This window comes from Ovis aries, chromosome 8 (genome assembly GCF_016772045.2).
Source record: "Ovis aries strain OAR_USU_Benz2616 breed Rambouillet chromosome 8, ARS-UI_Ramb_v3.0, whole genome shotgun sequence".
NCBI lineage: Eukaryota > Metazoa > Chordata > Mammalia > Artiodactyla > Bovidae > Ovis > Ovis aries.
Window position 1 is genome coordinate 74,040,838 of NC_056061.1, and position 21,350 is coordinate 74,062,187.

At 38.4% G+C, this 21,350-nt stretch overlaps 2 protein-coding genes across 7 annotated transcripts in view; one reads left to right on the forward strand and one right to left on the reverse strand.

Annotated features, from left to right (window-relative positions):
* The window catches only part of PCMT1 (protein-L-isoaspartate (D-aspartate) O-methyltransferase), a 43,343-nt gene extending 29,566 nt beyond the window's left edge, over positions 1-13,777 (forward strand). The window contains exons 7-9 of one of the 4 annotated variants that reach the window (XM_042253598.2): positions 1,277-1,446; positions 1,959-2,018; positions 11,055-13,777. In XM_042253598.2, the coding sequence (XP_042109532.1) occupies positions 1,277-1,446; positions 1,959-1,974 (186 nt within the window). In that variant the 3' untranslated portion in view covers positions 1,975-2,018; positions 11,055-13,777. Of the gene's footprint in view, positions 1-1,276; positions 1,494-1,958; positions 2,019-9,375; positions 9,520-11,054 lie in introns of those variants that run through there. The other 3 variants (XM_027972548.3, XM_027972549.3, XM_060419806.1) reach the window with 3 other exon arrangements.
* Positions 1-21,350, reverse strand: part of LRP11 (LDL receptor related protein 11) — an 82,019-nt gene that overhangs the window by 15,221 nt on the left and 45,448 nt on the right. For 2 of the 3 annotated variants that reach the window (XM_042253592.1, XM_042253593.2), the window contains exon 7: positions 5,258-5,352. In XM_042253592.1, coding sequence (XP_042109526.1) covers positions 5,294-5,352 — 59 coding nt within the window. In that variant the 3' untranslated portion in view covers positions 5,258-5,293. Of the gene's footprint in view, positions 1-5,257; positions 5,353-14,635; positions 16,570-21,350 lie in introns of those variants that run through there. The other variant, XM_027972546.2, reaches the window with a different exon arrangement.

Here is a 21,350-nt window from a genome sequence, read left to right on the forward strand (position 1 = left end):
TCAGAGATAAGGTCCTGGGACCAGTCCCCCTTGGATACTGAGAGACAACTGTTTATGTATGAGAGCTTAGTTCTCATCTGGCATATAATTTGAAGTAGAAAAGGAAATGTTATTCAGCATGGTGACTATACTTAATAATATGTTAATTATTGACTATTAACTATAGTTAATAATACTATATTATATAATTAAAAGTTGCTAAGAGAGTAAACCTTAAAAGTTTTCATCACAAGAAAAAAATTGTAACTATGTGTGATAATAGATGTTAATTAAGTTTATTATAGTAATCATTTTACTTTATATACATAAATCATTATGTTGTACACCTAAAACTAACACAATGTTTATATGTCAATTATATTTCAGTTAAAAAGAATAAATGGCATGCTTTAGAAGTAAGCACTATAAAAAAAGACAGCTAAAAGGTTTTAAAATTAATGGATTAAAGGAGCAAGATTGAGGGAGAGGGAAGAAGTCTACTGTTTTATTGAAAATCTTGACATTTAGAGGAATTGGAAAAAATAAGATAGACTTGCTGACAACCAAAATTTTAATTAAGGACTCCCTTCTCTGGGAAGGTTTTTTCCTTGCTGTTTTTGATTGATGGTCATCTTTCAGCTGCATTCACATTGTAACATGTGACTTAAAAATTTTCTAACCAGAGGGGCTTTAACTGAGCAATTTTGGTTCTTCATTGACAGGGACGTCCTCTTTCTAATGCTGCAGAGACTCCAGCCCTACCTTCCTTTATCATGTCATGCTGCCTGTGATCCTAAATTTAGTTGTAAAACCAGAGTTCCCTTATCTCTGGTTCAGTGATGCCTTAAATTCTTAGACAGGATAGGGATTCCTTGCTGATTTTCTACACTTCCCCGCTTCCCCTCCAAACTACAAAGATTGAAAACAGGCATACAGGAATTGAAATTTTCTGCTTTGCCTTTGGTCTTCTCAAGAGGATAGTCCACATTATGTGGTTCAACTCAAACATTTTGAGCTTTGCAGTTATACTAGGTACTATGTTTGATGCTAAGGGCAAAAAGATGAATAAGACACCATCCCCGTCATCAGAGAATTTGTACTGTAGTAGAGGAGGTCGGTAGTAAATAAGTGAGTGAGTAATTGAGTAACAAGTTTAACAATGGAAGAATGTATGTACTAAATAAGGTACATTTCTGCTTTCTGCCTATGGACACTGAAAGTTGTCTATAGTGATGTAAAATGACTATTAGTATAAAATCTATAACTTGGTGTATGTGTCCTTTTCTCTTTCTTTTAGCTAATAGACCAGTTAAAGCCTGGTGGAAGATTGATATTGCCAGTCGGTCCTGCAGGTGGAAACCAGATGTTGGAGCAGTATGACAAGCTGCAAGATGGCAGTGTCAAAATGAAACCTCTGATGGGAGTGATATACGTGCCTTTAACAGATAAAGAAAAGCAGTGGTCCAGGTGGAAGTGATTTTACCTTCTGCTCTTTCTTCTTCCACACATGCAAGGTGAAAGGGTGTGAATTTTAAGAGATCAGACTGCAAGAGCCGCTTTTTTGGTTGTCACCTTTATGCTACTCCATTTTAACATCAAAAATTCACTACATTAAAAATGTAGAAAAAGTTTTGCATGGTCTGTCCTTTTGATTTAACTCATCTTTGGGAAAGGGGGTGAGACTTGGTTGGCACAAAGGTGTTTTTCTTTTTAAAGAGGTTGTCAGTTACACTTTGTAAAGTTACTTTATTATCAGCCACTCTGTTTCTATATTGACAACTAATTTTTACATCTGCTATATGGTCATGGAAATGAAGGCTTTCATCTGAAGAGAAGGGATAATTTCCTGCCCTAGTTCATCTTCTATTATAACATTTTGTGAAGACAAAGAAGGGAAAAGATACTCTTGTCCGAGTTTTCGAAGGTGTCAGTGCCAGAGAGGACACTCACTCTGAGCTTGACTTCTCTTTTTCAATCAGGTTCATGGATGCCTGACAACTTGTGCTGGTTTTATATCCTGCTGTCATTTCAGAACCACAGTAAGGAAAAAGCTTACCATTTTATACAACAGACTGGTCAATTGTTGAGCTCCTCTAAGTTCTTGGGGAGGGAAGAGGGTTCTGTGAGTGAGTGCCCAGGTCTCACATACCCACCCAAAGGGCCAGCAGCATGCGGCATATCTTCAGCACAGCATGGCTCATTTAACGCCCACTTTTGTTTCTGTGTCTCAGCGTCATTGGATATTCCCTTTGAAGCCAAGCTTTCTCTGTTTTTTCTCTTCCTTCTTCCCCTGCCCACTCTCTCCAGGGGGAGGGAGTGAGATCCATAAGTAAGACATTAGCTAAGACTACTTGAAATTAACTGCCAAAATAAGAAAGGTCTTACTGTTTCCTTGTTTTAGAATCTGTTTTTACTTGACAAGAGTTGCTTATTTTAAGATGATTTCTTAATTAATAAGTAAAATGGCGATTAGAGATTTAATGCTGTTGTTGTTTAGTTGCTAAGTAGTGTCTGACTCTTTGTGACCCCGTGAACTGCAACACACCAGGCTTCATAGACCTCTCAATTTTGTTTTCTGGGAAGAGGAAAGATGCCTTTTTAATGAATGTTTAACAGCAAAAGTGGTAATGAATCTAACTCTGTTTGTTCAAAACTGAGTTTTACTTCGATTAATTCTGACTGGCCATTTCTGTTGATCCTTATCAGGAAATGCATTTTAATTCTTCACCTAATATAGTTATTAATAAAGTTAAGGACTTCCCTTGTGGCTCAGCTGGTTAAAGAATCCACCTGCAATGCAGGAAACCTGGGTTCGATCCCTGGATTGGGAAGATACCCTGGAGAAGGGAAAGGCTACCCACTCCAGTATTCTGGCATGGAGAATTACATGTATAGTCAGTTCATGGGGTCTTAAACAGTTGGAAACGACTGATTGACTTTCACTTCGCAATGTAGTTATAGCTGTTTTCTTTGAATTCTAACCTGGAGCACAGCCAGGTTAAAGTTTTTTAAAAGCTAGCAGTCTTGTCAGTTAGAATCAGATATAGTTACAAACTTCCTTCACTTTGCTGCTAGTATGGTTATATAATTACAAAATATTATAATTGCTGCTCTATAAATGGGGCAAACATATCACTGAAATTACTGAAATATGGTATCAGGTAAGAGTGCTTTTTGTTTTTATAGCCAGATATATATAAAATGAGTTTTGTTTTTATAACCAGAAGTAGATTTAGCTTGAAGGTAATGAAACTTAAGTTTCTGGGCCCTCACTTGCTTTGGGCCATTCATGGCCTTATACCAAATTTTATTTACATAGTCTTGTCTTTAGTTTACCTTTTTTTTTTCCCCTTCATAAAGCAGCTCCCCCCTGCCCACTTACCCAATTATATAAGCTTCACACTTCCACTTAGCTGTATTTTACCCCTGATAAGACTAAACTATTTGTATTAAATTTAGAATAATTTTTAAATCTATGGACAATTGTTCAGTCATTTACCAAATATTTAAATATATATATACACACACACTTGGTTTTCTTTTTAGCCTTCAACTTTTTAAAATGCTGAGCAATTTTACATATATGCACATAGGAAACTTTTCTCCAGTTGTACTAAGAGGATTTTCTAATTTTTTTCTATTGCAAATTTACTGTATTTTCAAACACATTTTCCTACATCCAAAGATGTAGTTCTAATTACAGAGATAATCAGTTAATTAGTTATAAATCATGAAGTTTAAAGAATATAAAACAGAACCTAGAAATTAAATTGGCAAAAAAAACTGACATTAAAAAATTTGTGCTGAAAGAAATTATTAGAAAATAGAATGTTTGAAAGAGTAAAGCATCAACAGTTAACTTAACATCTTAAGGGACCATTCATCTGCTATTCATTTTTGTGTTCATAAACTGTCAGTCAAGGTTCGAGTGTGCTTAGCTAGCATTTTGAAGTGATTTTAATGAAGGGACTATTCAAAGAAATATGGGAAAAGTTATGGGAGCTGTAAAGGATGCGACATAGCCAGGGACCAGGGATTCCCAAGGTGGTAGTAGGAAGCTGTTACCACTCCAGACCTAAAGGTGAGGGAACAGTTTTACTGGAACCCACTGAGAGCAGAGACAGGGTGGGGAGCGGGGGTCTCTGACGGGAGCTGTAGCTAGAGAGCAAAGCAGCCGCTCCCACATGTAGGGATCGCCTCAGTTCTCTCCCACTGCCCTCTTCTCTCTACTAGGGCATCACAGCAGACAGACTTTAAGTCAGAGCGGAAGAGGCCCTCGGCCAGATGTAGTCTGAAGTCAGCTCTTACCACCTCCTTCCTTCCTCTTTCCTCCCATGGAGCAGATATCTCTGCTTCTTTTTAAGTTTAGGAATGGAAGAGATTTGAGAGGGCGTCTAGCTTTTATATGTCCTGTTTCTACTGCCATCAGGCTAATCTGTGCTTAAACTGTCCTTGACAGGAAAAAAAAGAGCATCTGTTTTAAATTGCCTTTGAAAAAGCATCATCTAATACTTTTCTTTGGCAATTCTGTTAAATTTGTTAAATGTCTTTAGTGTGATGACCTTCTAATACATCATTAATTCAACAAGTGTGTGTGTGCCCACTATGTGGGCATTGCTGCAGGGCCAGGAATACACAGCTGTGAATTTGAAACTGACCATTCTAGTGGAACTTACAGTCAGGTAGAGGATCCAAAAAATCAAAAAAACGAGACAAACAGGCAGTTAGAGTGCAATGTGTTGACTCTGGCTTGAGGGTGGTAGGGAGCAATTGTTCAAGCCAGGCAGTGAAGGGATCAGAATTCCATTTCAGAAAGATAATTTTGGTTGTAGGGTAGAGAGTAGATTGGAAAGGGATAAAGCTATAGCCAGAAATAGAAGATACCTATAGCAAATCAGGGGTGCAGTGATGGTGGGCTGAATTAAAGCAGTGGTTGTAAGGATAGAATGTGATTAAAAAATCACTTATATTTTCTCATCTCACATGGGAATTATGTAAAAAGCTTCCTCAGTTTCTTGTCAGGCTGCTGCTGCTGCTGGTAAGTCACTTCAGCCATGTCCGACTCTGTGCGACCCCATAGACAGCAGCCCACCTGGCTCCGCCGTCTCTGGGATTCTCCAGGCAAGAACACTGGAGTGGGTTGCCATTTCCTTCTCCAATGCATGAAAGTGAAATGTGAAAGTCAAGTCGCTCAGTTGTGTCCGATGATTTTTTTTCTTCAGGATTAATTTAAAGACTCATCCCAGTGCTTTCTTACAAATATTCCCTTGTTTCTCACCTGCTTTCCATCCTCCTCTAATTGAGGCATCCAGAGCTAGGGGGAGTGCTCTGTGAGAGTGAGATCCAATCTTTGCTGGAAAGGTGTGCTAGAGACTAGATGGGGAAAAGAAAAGAGAGAGGACTTAGTGGGCATGCTGAATTCTCATGTTAGATAAACCCAGAAACTTGAATGTTGACTTTTGTCCTCTTATACTTAGAAGAATATTCCTTGCAATTCTGATGGATTAATAAAAGGAGAGAGAATGCCAGATAGATAGGCTGCAGACCTAGAATCTGTGGTATTATGTTCAAGACTACAGATAGGTAATAGTTGCATTAGTTGGTTGCAACTAACTAAATACAAATATTTATTTATATTTTATTTTATACATGTTTATTTTATATACCTAGAAATCAACATTTTGCTAATCTTCTGGTAAGTTTTATTTTTGTTTTAAATAGCCACAGGGGTCGATGGAATAAGTCCATCTCTGTTTTGTGAAACAGGAAAGTTTCAGGGTTCTTGTTCCATAAGTACTTTGTCTATTGATGTCTTTTTAAAGTGCCATGTATGCATGAAAAGGATGTTATAAACTGACTGGGCATTTCTAGGATTGAGGGTATAGGTCCTAGCATATCCAATTGATCCTGTGTTCCAAATTGTTCTATACTGTCCCTTTTTAATTTCTTTACATGTGTTACACAGCATTATCATAAACTTTGTATTCTTAAAGCAAGAATATATTGTTACTTTTGGGATTCTTTTTATGTCTTTCATAATGCTTTGCACAAAGTTAATTGTACAAAGCTTGTATTACCCCAGAAAGCCCATTAATTAGAAAACTTTCATAGAATTTGATTGTTATTTCCTGACAGTACATATTTTCAGTTGTTCTTGATAAAGAATACAAAATACTAGATATTAGTGTCTTAGAGTTATTAGCCTAATAATTATGTGTGTAATTATTTATTATACAATAAAGTAATATGTTATAGTTATTAATCCAATTAATATTAAACTAAATGATCTAAACAATCTAAATAATTAAGCTAATGTTAATCTAAATAATATGAAATCAAGTGGGCCTTAGGAAGCATCACTAAGAACAAAACTAGTTGGATGGAATTCCAGTTGAGCTATTTCAAATCCTAAAACATGATGCTGTGAAAGTGCTGCACTCAATATGCCAGCAAATTTGGAAAACTCAGCAGTGGCCACAGGACTGGAAAAGGTCAGTGTTCATTCCAATTTCAAAGAAAGACAATGCCAAAGAATGTTCAAACTACCACACAATTGTACTCATCTCACACACTAGTGAAATAATGCTCAAAATCCTCCGAGCCAGGCTTCAGCAGTACGTGAACCTTGAACTTCCTGATGTTCAAGCTGGATTTAGAAAAGGCAGAAGAACAGAGATCAAATTGCCAGTATCCGTTGGATCATCAAAAAAGCAAGAGAGTTCCAGAAAAACTTCTATTTCTGGTTTATTGACTATACCAAATCCTTTGACTGTGGATCACAACAAACTGAAAAATTCTTCAAGAGATGGGAATACCAGACCACCTGACCTGCCTCCTGAGAAATCTGTGTGCAGGTCAAGAAGCAACAGTTAGAACCAGACAAGGAACAGCAGACTGGTTCCAAATTGGGAAAGGAGTACGTCAAGGCTGTATATCGTCACCCTGCTTATTTAACTTATATGCAGAGTACATCATGAGAAACACTGGACTGGAGGAAGCACAAGCTGGAATCAAGATTTCCGGGAGAAATACCAATAACCTCAGATATGCAGATGACACCACCCTTTATGGCAGGAAGCGAAGAAGCACTAAAGAGCTTCTTGATGAAAGAGTAGAGTGAAAAAGCTGACTTAAAATTCAATATTCAGGAAACTAAGATCATGCCATCTGGTCCCATCACTTTATGGCAAATAGATGGGGAAACAGTGACAGACTTTATTTTTGGGAGTCCCCAAAAGCACTGTAGATGTTGACTGCAGCCATGAAATTAAAAGACTTGCTCCTTGCAAGAAAAGCAATGACCAACCTAGACAGCATATTAAAAAGCAGAGACATTACTTTGCCAACAAAGGTCCATCTAGTCAAAGCTATGGTTTTTCCATTAGTCATGTATAGATATGAGAGTTGGACCATAAAGAAAGCTGAGCCCTGAAGAATTGATGGTTTTGAACTGTGGTGTTGGAAAAAACTCTTGAGAGTCCCTTGGACTACAAGGAGATCCAACTAGTCCATCCTAAAGGAAATCAGTTGTGAATATTCATTGGAAGGACTGATGCTGAAGCTGAAACTCCAGTGCTTTGGCCACCTGATGCGAAGAACTGACTCATTGGAAAAGACCCTGATGCTGGGAAAGATTGAAGGTGGGAGGAGAAGGGGACGACAGAGGATGAAATGGTTGGATGGCATCACAGACTCGATGGACATGAGTTTGAGCAAGCTCCAGGAGTTGGTGATAGACAGAGAAGCCTGACATGCTGCAGTCCATGGTGTCACAAAGAGTCAGACACGACTGAGCAACTGAACTGAACTGAACTGAATTAATTAATAATATTAAATTAAATAATAATATTAATATTGACACACATATAGGGCTGCCGTCTATGGGGTCGCACAGAGTCGGACACAACTGAAGTGACTTAGCAGCAGTAGCAGTTTTAAAGAGCCTTTTTAGAAATTTAGTACATACTATTTTTTATTTTAAATGATCTATGCATGTAAGTCAGATAAAAATATGGTTATGTAGAATTTTAAATATTGGGAAAAATTAAGAAGATTAATAGATTTTGGAGTCTTAGGATGTGACAAGGTTATACATGCCATGACAGCAAATTTTTGGTTTTCCTTAACACATTAAATGTTATAATTCAGATTTGTAAACTTTATTTCTTTTCCTTGTTTTGTGTGTGGGGGTGGGGGTGGGGGTATACTGTTAACATCCTTGCCTTCTATTTGTTTTCCACAGTAATATTCCTATCAAAGTAGTGTACATGCATTGTAAAAATAGGAAAAAACAAACACAAAATAATTAAAGTCACTCATACCCCAGAATCTAGAGATAACCTCTATTAACATTGTATAGATTTTTTCTTCTTTTCTATATATCCATAGAAGTATATACATTTCTTTTGTATTCCTGAGATCATAGTTTTATTTTATAATCTCTCTTTACTTAATAAAATATCATCAACATTGTCCCTCATCATTAAATATTTTTTAATGGTATGATTTTTTTCACCAGTTTTATTGAAATATAATTGACATATAGCACTGTAATAGTTTTAGGTGTACAACATAGTGATGTGGTATATTGCAAAATGATCACCACCATAAGTTTAGGTCTTACATTCAAGTCTTTAATCCATTTTGATTTTGGGGGATGTGGTGTTAAGATAGAGGTCCAGTTTCATTCTGTTTTCATGTGGCTGTCCAGTTTTCCCAACACCACTTATTGAAAGACTGTTCTTTCTTCATCATATATTCTTGGCTCCTAATTAATTGACCATATATGCATGAGTTTATTTCTGGGCTCTTTACTCTGTTCCATTGGTCTTTCTGTCTGTTTTTATGCCAAGTACCATACTGTTTTGATTACTTTGGCTTTGTAATATAGTTGGAAATCAGGAAGTGTGATACCTCCAGTCTTATTGTTCTTTCTAAAGATTGCTTTGGCTATTTGGAGTCTCTTGTGGTCCTGTACAAATTTTAGGATTGTTCTATTTATGTGAAGAATGTCATTGAAATTTTGATAGGGATTTTATTGACTGAGTAGATTACTTTGGGTAGTATGGATATTTTAACTATTAACTCTTCCAGTTCATGGGTACAAAATATATTTACATTTATTTGTGTCATCTTCAGTATCTTTCGTTAACATTCTATAGTTTTCAGTGTACAACTCTTTCACCTCCTTGGTTAAATTTACTTCTAGATATTTTATTCTTTTTGCTATAATTGTAAATGAGATTGTTTTCTTAATTTTTCTTTTGATAGTTTATTATTAGTATATAGAAACAACTAATTTAGTTAGTTATCATCTGCAAAAAGAGACAGTTTTACGTCTTTCTTTCCGATTTTGATGCCTTTTATTTCTTTTTCTTGCCTAATTGCTCTGGCTAGGATTTCCAGTACTATGTTGAATAAAAGTGGCGAGAGTGGGCATCCTTGTCTTGTTCCTGATTTTAGAGGAAAAGCTTTCAGTTTTTCACCATTGAGAATGATGTTAGCTGTGAGCTTGTCATATGTGGCCTTTATTATGTTGAGGTACGTTCCCTCTATACCCAGTTTGTTGAGAGTTTTTAATCCTTTTCCCTTTTCAAAAAAATTTTTAAATGGAGAGGATATTTAGAAATGTTGTACTATATTGTTGGGCAATAAGGATATATATTGACAAAATCCTTAGTACCTTGCAACTGTAAAATGTAAAATTATTAAAAAAACAATAGTATCTTTAATTCATATTTTTAAAAGCACAAGTAAATTTATGAATAGAGCATTTTGCAAGTAAACTCTTTGAAGAGTAAGTATTTTAATGCTTGCATGAATTTCAGTAAAAGCTGTTTTATGAGAATTATAGTACTTATGTTATTTGGAAGACTATATTAAGAGGAGCCAGAACTGATAACTTATCATTTGACAGATAATCCAGTACTGTATGATAAAGACAGCTTATGGGAGAAGTCATTTTTAAAATATTTTCTTGCACAGTTTATAAAATTTATACTTTATACAAAATACCATATTGTCCAAAAATCCCTTAATTCACCACATACCTGGGAAATTTTAGCTCTTTATTTATCTTTCCTTCAAATTTATTTAACAGCTTTTTAAAAACTTAAAAAAAATTTATTACAGAATTGTGCAAAGAACTCCTGAATCTCTTCATCCAGAGTTAACAATTATTAACACTTTCCACATTCCTTTTCATTTCCTTCCTCTCTCTCTCTCTCTCTCTACACACACACACACACACACACAGAACATTTTTTTCCCCTGAATCATTTGATATTTAGTTGCAAACATCATACTTCTTTACCCCTAAAGTACTTGAGTATTTAACAGTGTAGCTTGATACTCAGATTATCCTCAAATAAGAAGCTTTTCTGGTAGCTTTATTTTTTCACTTTTAGCAGCTTTATTGAGGTATAATTTATATACCATACAGTTGCTTTAGACTGCATTTTTATTCCTGCCTTCCTCTCACTGGCAGTTGCTGGTACAGTGCTGCAGCTGGCTGAGCGAATGGTTTCTCTTAGAGCTGATAAAGCTGCCTTATGAAATCAGCTGACAGGTATATTATACCTACAGATGATGCTTTTTCTCACAGAATTTGGGTTGAGATTGACCCAGTCAGTGATTGCTCAACAATATACTCAACAGATACTCTATAAACAAAAGACTAAATTTTTGTCCAGTTTTGTGAATATAAACACTTATCTGAACTCTAAATACTTTAGTTATTATTTTACAATAAATAGTATTAGCAAGATCCTGGATCTAAAAGTTATCATTTCTCTAAATTTTTGGTCTTGAAGGAAGAAAATTACTTTTGAATTAAAAAATAAAGAATTCAGGCCCTTCAGTTTTCATTCTTCATTCTGGAGTAGCATGAACGATGTTTGAAATGGCTGATTTCCATTTTTGCTTTGACCTGAATCATTTGCTTAGTTTTTTTTTTTTTTTAATATATTGCTTGGGGATCAGTATATTTTTACTGATTTATTAGTTGTATCTAAACTGTTAGCCAAGTTTTATCATATGTAACTCCTACTTATATATTTCTCTCTTTCTCCCCCCAGGGATGAACTGTAAAAGCAACATCAGCTTGACCAGTATAATAATATTACAGTGGATTGCTCATCTCAGTCCTCAAAGCTTTTGAAAATCAACAGCATCACAGCTTGTTTTGAACTTCCTTACACTATTTTCAGCATGAAAATGTGTGGATTTGTGGGGTTTCTAATTCTTCAGAGAGGCACAGAAGCCAGATTGGAAAGAAGAAGGATGCAAAATATAAATTTGTGTATTATTACTTTAACATGCCCACGTTTTCCTTTAAATATTAAAAGAAGGGGTTCTGCAAAATGGAAAACATGATTTGTGAATTGATTTTGAGGAGTGACTTTTCTTAAGCACTTAATTCTGTTCTAATGTTAATTTATCAGATTGCTTTTGTGCATCAGATAACACCACCATTCACAAGTTAAGATTCTTGGTTTTTGGGTGTATGTTAGATGCTACTAAGAAAATAGAGATGAGCTTCCTTTTTAAAGCTTTTGATGTGGTGTCATAGAATAGCATGTTGTAGATACAATCAGCTGCTTTGTTACCTTAAAACTAAGCATTTGTAAATATTAAAACTTAAGGAGATGGCAGGTGATGTCCCTTAAAACACTCGGCTGTTCAGATTGGACATAACTGACATAGTTCTTCCTTTTTCTCTTTAAAAATGATAGGAGACTTGTAGCTTAGTATTGTTTTTTCTGTTTCTAACTTGCTGCTCATAATGTATATGGATTTAACATGCTGTGTAAGCTGTGTCCTAGTTACTGAACAGTTTATGCAGTGCTGCTTTGCCAAATAAAGTTAAAAGTGAAAGAGGCATTGGTGGTGTTTGAATATAGAAGAACCATATGTCCACCAGGTACAGAATGCTAAGATCACAGAGAAAACGTTGATTCTCTGACGCTCCATTTTGTGAGATCTGAGTAAGTTAAGAGCATTAATCTAACTGCACATTTGAGGAATGTAACTGTGTTTCTTGGGGACAAGAACTTCACCTCATTTATTATTTTTCTTTGCCTAACACAGGGCCTCTTGTAGATGTACCATATATGCTGAATGAATGAATGAATGAATTGATGATGTCAAGAAAGAACAGGTTAAGGATAAATTTACCAAAACCCATCTATGACCTATAAATAGATTTATTAATATAATGACTGTAAAATGAGTTTAAGTCAGTAACACATTGGGATCTTGCTTAAATGTTGTGATCTTTGATTTTATGGCAGGATATTAGTTTTTTAAAGGGCTCTAAATCTTGAAGACAAAAGTCCGTCTAGTCAAGGCTATGGTTTTTCCAGTGGTCATGTATGGATGTGAGAGTTGGTCTGTGAAGAAAGCTGAGCACTGAAGAATTGATGCTTTTGAACTGTGGTGTTGGAGAAGATTCTTGAGAGTTCCTTGGACTGCAAGGAGATCCAACCAGTCCATTCTGAAGGAGATCAGCCCTGGGATTTCTTTTGGAAGGAATGATGCTAAAGCGGAAACTCCAGTACTTTGGCCACCTCATGAGAAGAGTTGACTCATTGGAAAAGACTCTGATGCTGGGAAGGACTGGGGGCGGGAGGAGAAGGGGACGACAGAGCATGAGATGGCTGGATGGCATCACTGACTTGATGGACGTGAGTCTGAGTGAAACTCCGGGAGTTGGTGCTGGACAGGGAGGCCTGGCGTGCTGCGATTCATGGGGTCGCAAAGAGTCGGACACAACTGAGCGACTGAACTGACTAAAATCTTTTAAGAAATGTACGCTCTCGAAGCTATCAAAAGACTGGCACTCCCCGCAAAGCCCTTCCCTCTGTTGTGTGCAAGTGTGTATGATTCTTGCAGGCAGAGCCTTAGTGAGGTGCTGAGGCAACTTTCCTCCACCTCTTAAGTCTAAAATATTAGTTCTTTGAAAATAGCTTTTTAAAAATTGTGCATACATCTTTGACTAGTGTCTCTTCTTGGGCAATGTCTTAGGCACAGGAAACTTGCATTAGTTGATGACCAAAACTTGTGAGTTCATTGCTGGCTTCAATTTGCTGTGGTTAGTATTGCTTCTGGACTGAGGCCATGAACTCATTTGATCCAGGACTTGTCATCTGCGATAGCTTCAAAGGTCAAATATTCTCAAGGACTTTAAATTAATTCTTCAACTTCTTCACTCATCTGTATCCTTCCTAGCCATGATCAACAATTTATGTTAAGTCTCTTTGTTAGGTCTTGGGGATAGAAAAAGGCCGTTACTCTCAAGGGGTGTGTAGTCTGTAGTCGGTTGAGGGGACAATTTATAAATCTGATAAGACAAATAAGTGGCATCTGATTCGTGAAGACACATGCTATGCCAAGCCTTGCTCTTGGACTTCACACTTTTTGAATTAAAAAATGTTTAGGAATTTCCTTGCGAGTTTAGTGGTTAAGACTCCAAGCTTCCACTGCAGGAGCTGGGCTTTGATCCTCGGTCAGGAAACTGAAATCCCAAATGCCGTGTGGCCAAAAAAAAAAAAACCAAAAAAACCCAAAAGATTTTTAAAAACTGTTGAATAAGGAGGAATGGATTTTAAGCAAGCACCATTTATTAATGGGTAAAGATGAATGAATTTTAACTATATGAACTTTTAATTTACATATGTTTTGCTCAAGGAAGAGACCAAATAGAGCGCCACTAAGAAATCCTGCTTGAAGAGAACTGGCTGGCCCTTGGGGCCCAAGGAAGTTTGTGTTTATTTATTATAATAAAGAGGAAAAAGCCTGATAATTTCCCTATGCGTAATCCTTTCAGTATCACAGCTGCAGCAGTCATGTTGGTTCCCCATTTCAGGCTCTTTTTTCCTAACTGACCTGTGTTGTCTGGGGTAGGACTCTCCCATGCCCCCTTGCCTTGGTTCCTAGAGTGCTCTCCTGGGCAGTGAAAGCCTGCTTCCTTTCCTCATTCTCTCCCCACCCCATCACCCCCACCCTCATTTCCTGTGCTGCGTTTCTTCCCTTTCCCTTCACTTCCTTCCCTTTTTCTTTCCTAACATGAGAGGAAGTTCTAGGGCTGCTGGGTCTAAAGAACTCATCCTCACTTGGGTGGAGTATCCAAGCTGGTGATGGTAATAGTGAGGATACTTTAAGTATTAATACAAGAGGCAATGATCCAGGGACCTAGGGCAGCTGAGGACATCTGTTTATTTGAATTCCCACTTCTTGAACATTACTATGCCCCTTAGAGCCTTGCATCACATTGAGTAATTTCTTTTGCCAGCACAATTTGTTTATTTAGGTTTGTTGGTGATTATCCTATCAGGACTTTGGCTAGAAATTAGCTACGGATCAAAGAGGCTGCAAAATTTCCATGATAACACTTTTGTATCAGTTTTCAATCAATAGTAAAAAGGATATTTTCTTGGCGGGCCGTGGGGAAGACCTGTGCTACCACTGTCCAGTGTCATGAGAGAAGATATACAGCATATCACTAGCCAAAGGAAAAATTCAAAATTCAAGTACGGTTTCTGTTGAATATGTATCACTTTTGCACCATCATAAAGGAAAAAGGTAAGTCCGAGCAACACATCAAGTTGGAGACCATCTGTGCTAGTATTATATTAAAAGTTGAAAAAAAAAAAAAGGCTTAAGAATAAAATACAATTTATTAAAGAATATTGTACACATAGATATGGGACATCTTTTTATCAAGAATTTCAACACCATAGCAATACTAAATTGTGTTTTAGTTTCTTCATGTATAAAAGATGTGCTGAAAGATGCATGCCTCAACAGTTTTCATTTTATTGAATATGGCTGTAGGTGACATCCTTCTATATAAAAACATTGCACAGCATCACGTAAAGAATACAAACATCTTAAGTTCATACATACAGTCATTTCTCTAAACTCCTTAAGGAGAAATTTAAATCTTTGCTCAACTCTAAAATTCAACAAAATGCTCGAGTTTCTCAGGAAATAAAAAATAACTAATTTTTTTGTTTTCCGACCACTAACTACCCATTTCGTAATATATGTCTCCGATCCAAATTAAGTCCCTTGCTAAAGGAACAACCTACATCAGGTTCAGTCTAAACATAGTTTTCTAGAGGGTTTTCAAGTATCTTAGAAGATTTACCACTTATGGTAAAAAAAAAAAAAAACTATTATATAAATAGAACACATTATACATTCACCTCAGTAATTTCTAGAATGTGTACTGTCCCAGCATTAAGCAATGGTGGAAATAATATGCCTTTAAAATCCTACAGATTAAATGGTAAAAGATACTAAGCTAGTTGCTGGTTTTCTATAAAGATGAATTTGTGCAAAACTCCCTTATGCTCTGGGAATATATAAGCCTGGCATTAGCTGTTTGCATACTGTAACATTTTAGAGCATTAAATAAATAATGGGAAAACTGCATCACTCCACTGAATGGAAGAATCACCGATTCTTAAGTTGATTATTTATTCATGAATCACTGAGTCTTATTTTTGCAAAAGCTGTACCCAGAGATCCATTCAGTGTTGTTTTTCCATTTGAATGCGGTTTTTTTCTTCCCTGAACACTAATGTTGAAAACCAGTGACTGTATAAGTGAGCTGCTATGTTCTGGACCATTGAGCAGCGTTGAGTAGATCCAAGAAAGAACTAAACATGCTCCTTGATCATTTTTCCCTCAGCTAAGTGTCTGTTAAGTTTTTTACCTGCCAGGTTCTCTGCTTCTTTGATTTCCTATCTCACTTGATGACCATGTTAGAGCTGCTTGTAATCCAAAGTCTGAGTTACTGTCCTTTGGGAAAATGAAGCAGCCACGTGACATGATGTCAGTCAGCCATTGGAAAGTACTGCTATTTACCTTCCCGGAGGCCTCATTGACCTGATCATTAGGCTTATAGCTTAGATATTCCTGCCACAGGTAACATCTCATTGAAGGTGTGTGCTCACTTGAGATCCATCCCCAGAAACAGGTTTTGAAGAGGAGAAGGGAAAGGAGAGCACTGGAAGCTGAAAGGAAGGGGAAGGCCACAGGACAAGGGACGCGGGGTGCTATGGAGTGCCAACGGCTGGCTTCTGTGAAGCAAAGTGTTAATACCGCCATTGTCAGGCACCTCTAGAGACACTGAATTTTCTGCCTTGGCTAACTACAAATTCCTATTTTTAGGGATAGCTTACGTAAATCAGATTTGTTAAAGTCTATAATCATGTGGACTCCTCAATTTCAAAATGTGTTACATACTTCCCAAGGAAAATCAATAAATAAAAACAAAGGTTGAATATTTGCAGAATCTTCCAGGGTTTCCAGTAGTTTTCTTAGCTTAGTTAAAAACAGAAGAGGTAATAAATATCAGAACCCAAACTATGTATAAATTATGAGTGAAACATGTCATAGCAAGGGCCCTCAGCTATTTAGATTCCACTTATTATAGATACATCCCATTTATGAGGTAGTCAGATTCCTCAGATGTAATGGGACGAGCTTTTTTAAGTTTCTGTTTCACCAGTCGTAGTCGACAGGCAACCATGAGAAGCAGCAAAGCAGTGATAGCCAAACCCAGGGCCAGAGGTAGCACTGCACCTGTGCAAGGCCAGAAATGAACAAGGGTGAGTCAGTGATTAAGAACAATGTCAGCTACAATCTACTATATGATAAACACTGTTCATGCACTGTTTTATTTAACTTGAACAACTCAGTAGGTACTTGTACTATGACAAATACTGCTGATACTACAAGTAGGTACTTGTACTACCTCTGTTTGGCAGATTAACTGAGGTACAGAAAGATTAAGTAATTGGCCTAAGAGCATGCAGCTTGTAAACTGAAGGTCTAGGTCTCAAACACAGACTTCCTTAAAGCCAACTTGTGTGGCAAGTTCCTATGAGATGCATATACCATCATCGGGTACAAATGTTGCAGTCAGACACCTGTATATCCAACTTTAATAGACATCCTGTAAACAGACAACTGCAAAGACACTGTAGCCGTAAGAAATATATTCATTGTAACTTACATTTATGGATTCATACATGATCATTCTCCATTATAATAAATATGGACAAACTCCTGATTCCTTGCTCTGGTTAGGGCTTAAAGACATTTTTATTTCCTAAAGCCAGAGCACCTACTCTCGGCCTGTAGAACCATTATTAAAAGCTTGAGGAAGTGACTTCCCTGGTGGTCTAGTGGCTAGGGCTGCGCTCCCAATGCAGGGGGTCCAGGTTCAATCCCTGGGCAGGGAACTAAGAAGCTAAGAGTTCAGGTGTTGCAACTAAACATCATGCATGCTGCAACCAAGACCTGGTGCAGCCAAATAAATACTTAGAAAAAAAAAAAAAAAGCAAAAAAATCTCTACTTCTCCTTCACGGGTTTTTTTCCCCTGTGGGGTTGGTCCTAGACACCTAGACTAGAAGCATCTTTTAGAGCCGTCCAGGAGTCCAGAAGGGACAGAGTGTACCCCAGATCAGTCTGTCTTATCAAGCTCAGCAGCGTCTATTCTTAGTCTGCTCTGCTCTGTAGTCAGGCCAGGCTTGGAGATGGTATGGCGGAAATATTTTTAGCTACAGGGGCCTTGCCAACTGGTGGAACTAGAAGAGCAAAAATCTCCATGGCATAAACTGACTTCATAATATTTTCTTTCACTTATTTATTCATTCATTTTGCATTAATAGCCATGTGCCTGACACTGGTAATCAAAGACAGTAAAGAGTGCTTTATACATGAAGGGCTTTAATTCTCACAGCCACCATATGAGTTTGTACTATTTGTATCCCCATTTTACAAATGAGGGAACTAAGTTATTGAGGATTAAGTGGCTTGACTAAGTATGGTTAGTGGTACAGACAGTACAGTTTCAGAACCACTATGTATACCACTTCTTCAAAAGTTAAATGAGATCATTTTCTAATGACTTCAAATCTGGGTAAGAAAGACATTTAAATGAAAAGATACAATAAAGTATTATAGTTACTATGGTAGAATTACATATGAAGTGCAGATATAAAAAGGAGTGGCCCATGCATCTGATTCCTAGGACTTTTGCTTGCACGATTTAGATGAGTGGTGGAGCTTGTTTGGGGTAGGTGAGGGAGATTATTTTTTGACAGTTTCATATTGAGATGCCTACAGCCAATCCAGGTAGGATTTTCCATTAGGTTCTTTGATTAGTTGGGCTTAAATATGTGAAGGGCTGGGACTTCTCTGGTGGTCCAGTGGTTAAGAATCGGCCTGCCAAATATGGGAGACGTGGGTTCGATTCCTGACCTGGGAAGATTCCACATGTCATGGAGCAACTAAGCCCATACACCACAACTGCTGAGCCCGTGAGCTGCAACTACTGAAGCCCACGTCTCCTGGAGCCTGCGCTCTGCAACAAGAGAAGCCACTACAAGGAGAAGCCTTCACACCGCAACTAGAGAAGGGTCCCTGCTCACCACAACTAGAGAAAGCTCGAGCACAGCAGCAAAGACCCAGCACAGCCAAAGTAAGATAAATAATAAAAATTTTAAAAAATATGTGGCACCCTTTAGGATTAAGGTGGTGGTTGCAGCTACAAAACTGGGTGAGACTTCCAGAGAGAAAGGGAAGAGAGAAGAGGGCCAGGAACAAGGCTCTAGTAGATGCCAACACTTAAGAGGGCAGACAAAGAAGAGAACCAGAAAGCATAGAAAGAGACATGTCAGAGGGATGGCTGGCAACCAACCGAGCAGGGAGTCCTGGAAGCAGAGGGCCAAGGCTATTTCAAGAGGACAGTGGTCAGCAGAATCGAATGCTAAGGAAAGGTCAAGTGAGGCGAGGCCTGGAGAGGCCACTGAGCTTAGCAATTGGGAGTTCATTTACAGGGAGATTGAAGGCTGAGGGATGCTGTTTTGTTTCTTGTATATTTTGAGAGCTGAATGTGTCTAGGGGAATGAACCAGTGGAGATTATAAACATGGCGAGTTAATAAATGATAGAAAAACAAATTCGAGGTGATAAAGAGCTGCATCAAGGTCAGAGGGGGATACTGACCTTGGAAAGAGAGGATACCTTTTCCTTTAGCACTGGAGGGAAGGAAGAGAGGGTGGAGGACTTCCCTGGTGGTCCAGTGATTAAGATTCTACACTCCCAATGCAGAGGACATGGCTTTGATCCCTGGTTGGGGGACTAAGATCCCACAAACAGCACAATGGGGCCAAGAAAAAAAAAAGAGAGGGTGGGTACTGACAGGTACTGGGGGAAAGTAACTGAGAAAGTTCACTCCTGATGGTGGTGGTGGTTTAGTCACTAAGTCGTGTCTGACTCTTGCAGCCCCATGGACTGTAGCCCACCAGGCTCCTCTGTCCATGGGATTCTCCAGGCAAGACTACGGGAGTGGGTTATCATACCCTCCTCCAGGGGACTTCTCGACCCTGAGATCGAATTTGAGTCTCCTGTGTCTCCTGCGTTGACAGACAGGATCTTTACCACTAGCACCACCTGGGATAGCTTTGATTTTCTAAGCTTAAAATCATTCCCAGGTATAGCTGGCCTCCTCTCCAAGACAAGAGGAGCTGGAGCTGAGTACACACTAATGGCGTTTCAATCTCTGGTATATTTGTGGAATCCTAGGTAAAACTCCTGAAGAAAATTCTCAAGAACATTCTGGAATTGTCTGGGTTCAGGAGGATAGGATGAAGAGGTTGCATCAGTGACTCCTGATACAAAATAGTGTTTTGAGTGAGTCCAGTATTCCCAAGGGCTTCCCAGGTAGCTTAGCGGCAAAGAATCTGCCTGCCAAAGCAGGTGAAGCTGGAGGCGTGGGTTTGATCCCTGGGTCGGGAATATCCCCTGGAAAGGGACATAGCAACCACTACAGTATTCTTACCTGGAAAATCCCATGGACAGAGGAGGCTAAGAGGCCACAGTCCATGGGGTTGCAAAGAGTTGGACATGACTGAGCATACACGCACAGTATTCCCAAAGTGAATTGTAAAAGATAAAAGTCTGTGATAAACCAACCATCTAGAATTTGACTCTCGAGCTGGTGCATACATTCCAGTTTCCTAATGGTGACCCTGAGGAAAGAAGTTCTGAAAGGGCTCAGTTTGGCCCTGAAGGTGTCAGTTTCCCTGCATCTTCTGGTACTAGTCACAAAGATGGATAGGTTACAAAGGAACTGGATCCAAAAGAGACTTTGGTCAACCCTAGGAATCTAAAACCATTTCTTACAAACTGGATCCCAACACCCAGCCCCAGTTCTGCTTGTTCAGGGAAGGAAATTGATTACAGGCTGCCTTTCTAAACACATGTGACTTGTTTGAAGATGAACACCAGCGTTTAGGCTTCAGAAGAGAGCTATGATTGAAGACCCCAGTCCCAAGAATGGGACTCAGAGGGAGATATGGCAATCATAAAACAGCATATAATCTAAGGGGATTTTCTGTTTGCCAAAATCAGATACAGCTTCCCAAGTGGCTCAGTAGTAAAGAATCTGCCTGCCAATGCAGGAGAGGAGGGTTCAGTCCCCAGGTCTGGAAGATTCCCTGGAGAAGGGAATGGTTACCCACTCCAATATTCCTCCTGGAGAATCCCATGGACAGAGGAGCCTGGCAGGATACAGTCTATGGGGTCTCAAAGAATTGGACATGACTGAAGAGACTTCACACACACACACACACACACACACACACACTCTCTCTCTCTTCTAAAACACACCATGCTAGTTTTCTCAGAAATGAGTTAAGTAGATGAACTGGGTATTCTGTTCATAAGAGTGGGAGTGACACTCAGGTATGTAACAATTAGGACAGGCACTGGGCAGTTAGAACCAAAGGTCTCTGGACACACCTGGCCATGGAGGCTAGGGGCGAGCCCTGTTCTCTGTGTCTGTCAGCAGGGGGCAGGCTCTTTTTTTCCTCTTTAATTTATTTTTTGGCTGCAGCACTGGGTCTCTGCTGCTGTGAGCAGAGGCAGTTACTCTGGTTGCGCAGCGCTGGCTTCGCATTGTGGTGGCTTCTCTTGCTGTGGCGCACAGGCTTAATTGTTCCACAGCATGTGGAATCTCCCCGGATCAGGGATCGAACTGGTGTCCCCTGCATTGGTAGGCAGATTCTCAACCACTGGACCACCAGGGAAGTCCAACAGGCTCTTTTTCTTCAAATATCCTCGGACAGCGAAGTCCAGCAGGTCTGCAGACTGGGCAGCATCTAGATACTTGACATCTGGATTATTTTATTATTTATTATTTTAAATTTTATTTATTATTAAAAATTTATGTATTATTTAACGATTTTATTTACAAATTATATGTGACCACTGTTACGAGACTACTTCTAAGATAAAAAGAAAGTTTTCTCAGTGTTTAGATCTGTAGCTTAATAATATTTGGTTCTCCTAAATTT